The 9,578-nt window shown below is 40.8% G+C and overlaps 1 protein-coding gene across 1 annotated transcript in view; it reads right to left on the bottom strand.

Moving 5' to 3' along the window:
• DOCK5 (dedicator of cytokinesis 5) overlaps positions 1 to 9,578 on the bottom strand; it is a 128,171-nt gene that overhangs the window by 25,640 nt on the left and 92,953 nt on the right. Inside the window, exons 27-34 of the mRNA XM_006028706.3 lie at positions 9,339 to 9,349; positions 8,438 to 8,533; positions 7,213 to 7,311; positions 4,088 to 4,182; positions 3,129 to 3,207; positions 1,854 to 1,954; positions 1,392 to 1,450; positions 611 to 765 (exon numbers count right to left, since the gene is read on the bottom strand). Coding sequence (XP_006028768.1) covers positions 611 to 765; positions 1,392 to 1,450; positions 1,854 to 1,954; positions 3,129 to 3,207; positions 4,088 to 4,182; positions 7,213 to 7,311; positions 8,438 to 8,533; positions 9,339 to 9,349 — 695 coding nt within the window. The remainder of the gene's footprint in view (positions 1 to 610; positions 766 to 1,391; positions 1,451 to 1,853; positions 1,955 to 3,128; positions 3,208 to 4,087; positions 4,183 to 7,212; positions 7,312 to 8,437; positions 8,534 to 9,338; positions 9,350 to 9,578) is intronic.

Raw genomic sequence — 9,578 nt, 5'->3', positions numbered from 1 at the left:
TTTCCCTACCAGTGTTTTCTGACTAGCAATAAACTAAGAGGTCCAGTGGAATTAGCATAAGGCTGGGAGTTGGAGACCCAGATTTTATTCCCAACTCTGCCCATCATGTAGCTTCAGGCAAGTTGCTTCACGTCTCACTGCCACCCTTCTTCATTCAATAAAATGGGGTTACTGGTACTGGCTGAGGTATTGTGAGTCTCAGACTAAGGAGGCCAAGGGCTATGAATTATTACTATTTAAAGTGGGAGACTTCATTCTCAACCAATTCTCATGACAGCAACTTAATATTTTTAGTTCAAAAAAGCCTGCCTTATGAGAACTATTGCTACAATAAACATGGACAGTTAACATTAGTTTATGAAGTATCCACTTCACAGATGTAGACACCCAGGAACAGAGAAGTGAATTGATTAAGCCAAGGATGCTGAATAGCAAAACCAAGAAAGAAAACCCAAGAGCCCTGGCTCTGTTCCTGTTCCAAGCGCAATGAAAAAGCATCCCAAAGTGCTCTGTGCTACATGAGCATAAAGGCTTTTAAAAGTTATTTTTGGCAAGCAGGAAAGAAAGCATGTCATGAAACATCTGCCCTGTTGAGTCCAGGGTCCCTTACCATATGGAAGTTTCTGTTCTCACTAAAGTTAAACTCGCATTGCATCATGTCGAAGAAAATGGGGATAGTCGCCTTCCGCAGGTCTGGTTCAGGAGTAAGGGTTACCTCTAGGATTGGACCTACCATCGATGGGATGAACTTGATCTTATGGGGGCCTGTGGAAGAGACAAGGTTAGCCACAGCCTCCAATTAATGAAAGGCAAGTGCTGGAAGACGCTGTGAAATGCTTGTATCTACAGCTATAAGTTTATCAGTCATGTCAAGGTAATCATGACATGACTGATTCATGGTGACTGACACATGGTGACTGACACATGGTGGTTCAGGCAAACAATACAGGAGTTCTCTGCATGGGTGACAACAATTTGGTTGCAGCTTTTTGGATTCTAGCTCTAAAAATTCAGTAGAATTCATAAAAGGATTCTAAAAATATAGTCAACAATCAATGCCACATGCACTCCTAAATCACCGACACACTTTTGCAAGTCCCATTTTTGATTTTCACGTGCCATAACACTTTGGAAAGATCTCCATGTGAACTCATGAACATAAGTTTAGATTGACATACAACTGACAACAGTAATGCAATGTCCTGGACTTCCAAGGAGAGCCTAAGACAAGTCTGCTTCCAGAAAAAAAAGGAACGGATCCTTTGTATGGATATGTGACCTGCACGGTTGGGAAAACCACAAACTCCAAACAAGTCAGTTTTCTGAGAAAAAAAAATTTAAATGAAGTTTCAGAGGTAAAATAAGAGTCATTGTACATATATGGAACTCACCTAGGTTGTACCACATATCCCTTATTCTGAAGCCAAGTTCTTTCCTCATGTCCCCATATCTAGAAAGGAAAAGAAAGAAAGATGAAAAGCCCACATGCTTTGAAATGCACTTTGCAAAGCTGTCAGGGAAATTTAACAGCCCAGCCATAGAATCTATTAGCTTGACCTTGTACTTGGTGGTTTTAGTTTGTTCTTCCTGCATTATAGGGAAGCATTTAATCTATTCTTTTGGGAACTAAGGCTATAACTACCCTCCTATCTCAGACCCTGCAGTAGTACAGCTTTCTTTTGTAATGATTTCTTTCTTTTAAAATGAACCAACATAAACATGCATAGTCCATTGTGTGTGGCTGTATCATTACCTGGCCAGGAACAGAGTCCAGCTTTGGATTCTGTGGGATGTTCTTAGCTATTTCTTTTCTAAAAGCAACAAGGACCAAGTACAATTAGCTTCAAACTTACTTCTTGATAATTTTGTTGCGTTTGGCTTGTGAGAAGGTCTCTAGCTGGAGGGATTCATGAGTGAGAAAAGCTACTGCCAAGTGGAAATAACTGTTCCAGAGCTGTGGAAAAGAAATATTTAAAGTGAGGAAAATATAAAATAGAAGAGCAACATGCAGCACAACAGACTATAGCCCCCATTGCTAGAGACTCCCAGTCAGACAATGAGGAAACACAGTTACAACAAATGGGGTAAAATGACCCAAAATGCCTCACCACAAAGGGGGCTGGCTGGATGGGAGGGGGGAGATGAGATGAGATGAGGTCATCAATGGAAGTAAACATGGAATAAAAGCTACCAGATCAGCCCATAAAGCTCTGTTCATTTTTGCCTGACCCACTTAAAAATGCTAAGGCCTCAAGACTTACCTAAATGTATCAAATCTCTCCTTAAAATTCTCCTCTATCCTAATGCCCTTAAGGGAAAAAAAGACTGCCAACAGTTAAGGTAGCTGGTTTCCTGTAATTTGTTGCTGAGCAGTGTGTTTCCCTGTTTCCTTGTGCTCTCCTGTGCCTGTATCCACCTGTTGCCACTTTGCAACAAGATCCAGCTTTCTGTCCTTTGCTCTATGTGCTGTACCATGAGGGACTGTTTAATTACCTAGGCACTAGGAATATTACAAATATAAAGTTTTCCATTTCTGTAACATGATTTCTTCAAAATTATTTTTGTATTTATCCTCACAGCACTGTGGTGAAAGCAAGGAAATATTACCATACATCCATGTTACTAACAGAAGACTGAGATGCAAAGCACTGAAAGGACTTTCCTTAGTCATGCAAGGAGTCTGCAACAGAGTTGAGAATGGAATAGGTCACCTGAAACCAACTGCAATACTGTAGCCACTGAACCATGCTGCCATAAGAGTTTTTAGTGCTAAAACTCTCCCAAGTGCAAATAAACTAAAGACAACTTACAAAAACATAGGCAGTAAGAAAATGTTTCACTCACAGCTCCTATTTTAGCCAAGTTATTGGTATATTATGCTTACGGGCTGATCGGAGAACATCCTCCATAGTGCAGTAACGGTTCATGAATTCCAAACACCACTTCAGGTTACAAATTTCCCATTAATGCCAAGTTTGCTGTTTTCCGCCAAGCGGACACGGTACCACATCCTTGCCCATATTGATACAAGTGTCTCATCACTGCATGTTGAACCCATCCTGAATCAGGAGTTCCTCACAACAAAAGAGTTCAGAATAATCTATGTCTAAGTCTAACTTAATCATTACCTGAAGTTCGAAATTTGCCTGGTCCAGGAAGAACCGGTTGAGTACAGATGTAAATTGGTTCACAGCTCGAAGGAAAACCCTGGAAAGTAAAACACCACATGTGGAATTACCCATGGAGGAAGAAACAATACAGGCCTAGATTTACTGCTTCTTCCCTGTACGCTTGCAGAAGCCAAGAATAAGTGACATCAAGAAGTGAAGCTCTTCCAGCTCATTCCTTCTATTTCATCTCCCCTTCCATCCAGGGGCACCGAGGGAAAAGGTACATGTCTGCTTGTAAACAGAAGAAACCCTGATCTAGGATCTATTTGGTTATCTAGTCTCCAGGTCAATGCAGCAGCATCCCATACAGTGTATTCACTGGAGGTCCATCTATCTATGGTACTTTTGTGGCCACCGTTACAGCACTATCGGAACAACAGCAAATTTCTCCATGTAACATCCTTTTACAGATGTGGAATTGAGGCAGAGAGGCTAAGTTCCTCACCCAAGGTCTTTTAAGAAGTCTGTAACAAAAGAGAAAAATAAAACTGACTGTTCTAAATCCCACCCAGGCTAACAAGAGCCCCTGAAGCCCCTTTTATCCAGCTTAGTTTTATTTTTTCCAGTTAATTACAGGAGCACTTCCCTTGCATTTAAAGCAAAGAGGCTTCTTAGATGTACACCAGCAACTCTGGGAGAGAAACAAAATCTCTTCACAAGACTCCATATTTTTGCACAGACTTCCTCAGAAAGAAGACAGAGTTTGCAGACTGACAAATCTTCAGAAACAGTCCACTACTATACAGTGAATCAAAGCTAACTCATGTCAGCCTGAACCTTTTGAGGAGAAAACCCTGAATATTCAAATGACTGGCAGCAGTGCTGGTGCAAAAATCGCCCTCATCACGAGCTGATACAGTTCTGAAGCAGTTGCAAAAGCCTTCAATTAACAGTGGTTACAGGTACAAACCATTTACCTGCTCTGCATCATGTTCATGACCATCCAGTCATTTGCATAGACATTCTTTCCAATCAGAACCTTAAACATAATAAAGGTTTCCATGAGGAAGTCCTGCAGAAGAAAAATACAGCATGGAGCGATACAAGAAACTGGTCAGTAATCCCATGGAAATACAGGAGGATGCTAACATGTACAATGTCAGACTTTGTTGATTATTGATCAATATGCTGTGCTTTTGAGAAGAATCTTTTACTGCGGGCTGTCTCACTTTAATTAAATTATTTTTGACATCTCATCCATTCAGGCACAAAAGGCAAAACTAGTCCCCCAGCAAATCTATACCCTTCATTTAATTAAATCTGTTCTTTTTGTTGGAAGCTAGAATTTATTGTGGGGGCACCTTAATGCATAAGGACCATAACCATTTAAAAGCAAAACGAGAGTTCAAGGACTTCTGCCCTAATGCTTCTCTCCAAATACAGGAAGGGGAAAAGAGCATAAGGCTACTGAATTATCTTGTACACCGAACTAGAGAGGGCTTTGTCATTCCCCATTAATGCACATCTTGTCTAGTCTACAATTTAGAAGAATATTAGAATGTATTAACGAGCACATGTTCAGTTTCAAGTATCTAGTGCAGACAGGGCAAGACACTATTAACCCATGCTAAACTGTTCCATTTATAGCTATCACATCTTAAGTTCTAGCCTACACAAAGCAGAAATGCCGAGTTGCAGGATGAAGAGTGGGATCTATTTAAAATATAAGAAGTTGGACTAAGGACAAAACTTTGCTTTGCAAAGCGTCAAGGCCCACACCCCCACTTTACAGTGATTCTGTTCTGAGTAGGTGGCATTCAAGCACTAATGCAGGGCACCTGAGAAGTCATTGTTCTACAAAGGTCACCACCACCAACAAAAAAAATTGCTGCTGAACTGAGCAGCATGCTCCAAAGAGCAGGCAGGTAACAGTGATGCAGTGAAAAAACAGATAGGAATGCCTTTAGGCCTTATTAAATCAGGGAATGATGGAAAGGTTTCAGCTTGACATGGGGCACCTTGCAGACCAGAATTCTCTCATAACTACATTAACTCAAGCAGCAACGTTGCAACGTCTGAGCTGAAGATATCACAAAGGAATGACTATTTAAATTGTCCGAGAAAGAAAAGAAAATACCATTTCCTTTGGTATTATTTGTTAAATAAATTCATGGACATACTTCTATAGATGCTATGGTCAGTAAAACTTAGAATCCAAACTTAAATTTTAGGTTAGTCTCTCTTTAAAATGTATCTTCAAGCCAATTTGTTTTCCTGGTTTGTCTTAGGGCACAAGCTGTACATAACCATGCATTGTAAATAAAAAAGAAACGTGAACTCCTGATTCAGAAGGAGCAGAGCCAGGGAACAAACAAGCAACACAAGATTAAGTTTCTCCATTTTAGTAAAACACTTAATCACAAGCTTACCTTTACCCAGTGCTGAAGTCACATTAAGACAAATGTGACTAAATTCCCTTCCTGAAGAAGAATGCTTCCCTGAATTGGGGATTCAGTGACACCGTAAGACTGTTCAACAAACTTTTCCTAGTTCTATCAGTTTTGCTGCCCTTACAGTCTTATCCCAAAGAAAAAAATGTTTCTAATTGACCTTGACAAAAATTACTCCACTGATTCTTTTGATAAGGCTATTACACTTATTTACATGAGCTTGCTTATTCAGATGAATATTTCGCAAGAATTCTCTCAAAATTACAAACTAATTCAAGACTTAGTTGCTGAATACTGTCCATCTACTATCCAGCTGAGTAGCTTTCAGTTTAGAAGTTTACGTGACAAAAATGAGTCTCTCCTGTAGATGGCCATATTGCTCAACAGATCAGATGCGATTATTTATAACCAACCATGAAAGCACAAAAAGCACCCTGCCAAGCACACAAGAGATTCTGACATAGCAAATACAGAGATAACCAACTGCACCCTCTAGTTAATCCCATGTTCTAAATACGAATACTGAACTAAATCTGACAGTAAATGCCAGGGGAAGAAAAAAAAAAAAAATCAAAAGTTGTGTTTGTGTAGAAGAGTCACACCACAAAGGTTTGTGCAAAGGCTTCCTTGGGTTGGTATATAGGGAGGGGCAACACCGATTTGATTGGCACTGTAGCTTCCACAGGCATAAAAGCAAAGAGCAAAATTGTTTCACCAAGTTCCATGCTGGAACCATGCAAAAAACAAGACCTGTTTAGGGTTTTAACACCAAGGTACAATTTGCAATGCTGCTTAGGGACAAGGGACAGTTCCCTTTGATTTTACAGGGGATAGAGGTCCAGTTCCCTTAAGAAATTTTAAAATTGCAGCTTCACACCCTAAACAGGGCCTAGATTCTCCCAAAGCTTGATCAGTGTTTCTCCAAAAGGTTTATCACCAATGTTTTCATAGCACAGCAGTACTTAAAGTCTTTCAATCATGCATCAAGGCTCCAGTGCTAGGTGCTGTGCAAACAAAAGGATGGCTCCTGCTCCCAACAGCTGACAATAACCTAAAGCTTATAAGAAACCCGATTTGAGTTTTGAATTTAAAACAAACCCCCAGTGCAACCCCAATTTACCCAGTATGGACTGTGTGGCAACCACACCAAGTGGATCTATTAATACCTCACATTTTCAGAAGTTTAGCGATTGCCCCAAGCTTGCCAGCTTTTCATATGACCAAATAAAAAGGAGTATCCAAGCTCCTAGCTCAACTACACAACAAAAAAACCCCCCAAAAGACCAAGAGAGATGTAGAGAAGTCAAGAACCCAAGTATAAAAAGGAAATGGAAAATAAACCCACCCCTAATCTTCCCATCCTTATTCTCTCATTTAATGTTTGTCCCCACTTTCTCTCTCATACAAATTTAGAGATCCATAAATCATTTGTTTTCACTCCATGTAACCATGCTAGTCTGCTGTTCTGCTGAGGGAACAACAGCCAGTGGTTCTTCCACCCAGCGGGGGCAAAGTAAGTATCTAACTAAGACTTGAAGCACCAGACATGAGTGATGGATTCTGTAGAAGAACCTGAACTTAATGCAACAGCTGGAAATGATAGTGTTTGATGCTTTATGGACTGGGCTACAGCCCCAGCCAAGGTGACTTACGATGATGTCCTGTCTGGTTTTGAAAGTGCTGATGTAGTGGTTATAATGGAAATCGTCCATCTGTCTCAGGATGGCTGTCATGCAGGCTACAAAAATACCCTGGAACAGAAAAGTTAAAAAAATATTACTTACTTGGTCAGTTATCTTCCTGCACAAAGGAAGGCCCCAAGTCAGCAAAGTACTAAAAGCACACACTTGAGTTCAACCACATGAAGTAATCTTGACTCTGAACAACATGTTTTCTCCCCGCAGAAATAGTAATGTGATGCTAAGTTTCATGGATGCCTGAGAGCTGCATACAACTTTGGAAGCAACCTGTCAGAGGGCTTAAGCTTTAAGCCTACCTTGGAGGGGAGACTGACAACTCCTTCAAGCACTGGCATTTTGGAAGTGGAAAGGAGATTAAAATTAAATCCTTTTACTCCCAATAAAGGGAAGTAGCATCTTTAAAAAACAGAATGGTTCAGAGGACAATAGCTCAACCTGGTTAATAAAAAGTGTCCTTCTACAGAAAACAGCATTACACCTCACCAACCATTTGATAATTCCACTACTGCTGCAGAAACGACAATTCAGGACCCCCCACATCCACCCATAAATAACCATTTGCTATTGTACCTTCAAAGCTTTTATCTAAACACAACTACAAGAAACTATTTCTCTGAATTAAAGCCAACATCAAAGCCTCATTTCATAAGATTAATTCAGTGCTGGCCTGAAAGCCCCAGATTCTTGTATCCATCCATACACAAAGGCATGCAGGCTTGAGGAGAGGTAAATGCTTCCTCTTACTTCTCCCACCAACCTGCTCTCCTTTCCAGACTCAAAGGGACACTTACAGATGAGGGTACTTCAGCCATTCAACATGGGTACCAACAAATTACCAGTTCTGCAGTATGACTGCCCGTCTACTAGGAACCAAGACAGACAGTAAAAACTTTAACTCATTAGGGACCAGGATTTGATTCAAGACTGAGCGTCTAAGGAGACAAGTTCTAGATCGTATTACTAATTGCTAGCGCCATCCCGACCACTTTTAATAGGACAGGAAGCATCCTACAACCAACTGCAGAACCACAATATGCTGCAGGAAACACATTTTTAACAACACATCAGTATGCACTGCAGTCCCCAAGAGAACAGACTACAGTGGAAGGCACCATTTTGATGAGGTATCAGAGCAAGGGAAGAAATTAAAGAACAGAAACAAGTAGAAGACTCTCACACTATGCGGAGACTGTCTGCTCATTCCAATCACTGTCCGGTTTATTCTCCTTAGCAGACGTTCCATGATCAGTTGGATGTGAACTGCAGTAGGCCCCTGAGGATATTGAACAAGCACAGGCTGTTTTAGCTCAATCTTAGCATGGCCTATTCTATAAAAAGCTTTGTGTACACAAAGGCCAAGCTGACAGTGGCTATTTATTTTAAGATGACCCTAGGAAAAGGAGATTCTTTGCACAATGGATTTAAATACCTAGCATTTTTTACTCTGTGAAGGACAAATTCATCCCTCCATCCAACACAGAGAATATGACAGGAGGTGCTGCATCTTTCCTATGCCAGGGTCAGATTGGCATATGAGTGTTGTATTGGTAGAGGAATCAGCCTCTCTGGGGCTGACCTAGTCATATCTACTACTCTCACCTGTCCTTGAATGCTCCCTGCCCTGGGTGTGAGGGAGCAGATACGACAAAACACAGCTGACACAGTTGCTTGTGCTTTTGCCCTCTGCCAGAGGAATGTAATAAAGTTTTGAGGACAGCCAGTCAGTGACAAGACCAAACTGAACTTGCTTCTTGTATTTATCAATTCCCTTTTCCCGCCTTTGCAAACTGGCCACCTCAAATTGCCATATTCTGAAGCATGCAGGAATCAGCTTTTATTACCATGCAAAGCATTATTAATAGGAATGCAGACAAAGATAAATGGTGATAACTGGCATCATTTGCATTTATGCAGCACTTTCTGAAGTCACCATCTTTCACCATTCTCTTCCTCACAAAAAAGCAAGCACCACTCCCTTTTCAGTCAAGAAAACAGAGATAAAGTGACTTGCTCCAGGTCACAAAACAAGTCAGTCGCAGGATTGGGAGCAGCACCCTGGTCTTGGGCCAGGAGAATACTTCGTCTTTTCATTAGTGTAGTAGCCAGGTTCCATTTTTATATCATCTAATTTATCTTTGAATAAACTTAAAAAGCCAGAAAGAGCAAAATTTCCATCAGTCACTGGGCTTACTAACCACATAGACTAACATTGGTGGTTCTTAGGAAACTCAGTTTCTGTTTCAACCTAAGCCAGGGTCACCTCACTGACTAAGGAGTCTCTCTTAATTTACACCCCTGAAAATATGAAAAGAGCCAAG

The sequence above is a fragment of the Alligator sinensis genome, unplaced genomic scaffold, assembly GCF_000455745.1.
Source record: "Alligator sinensis unplaced genomic scaffold, ASM45574v1 scaffold685_1, whole genome shotgun sequence".
In the NCBI taxonomy this organism is placed as follows: Eukaryota; Metazoa; Chordata; order Crocodylia; family Alligatoridae; genus Alligator; species Alligator sinensis.
Note: the sequence above shows the minus strand (reverse complement) of the source record. Positions and strands in the feature narration are given on the sequence as shown.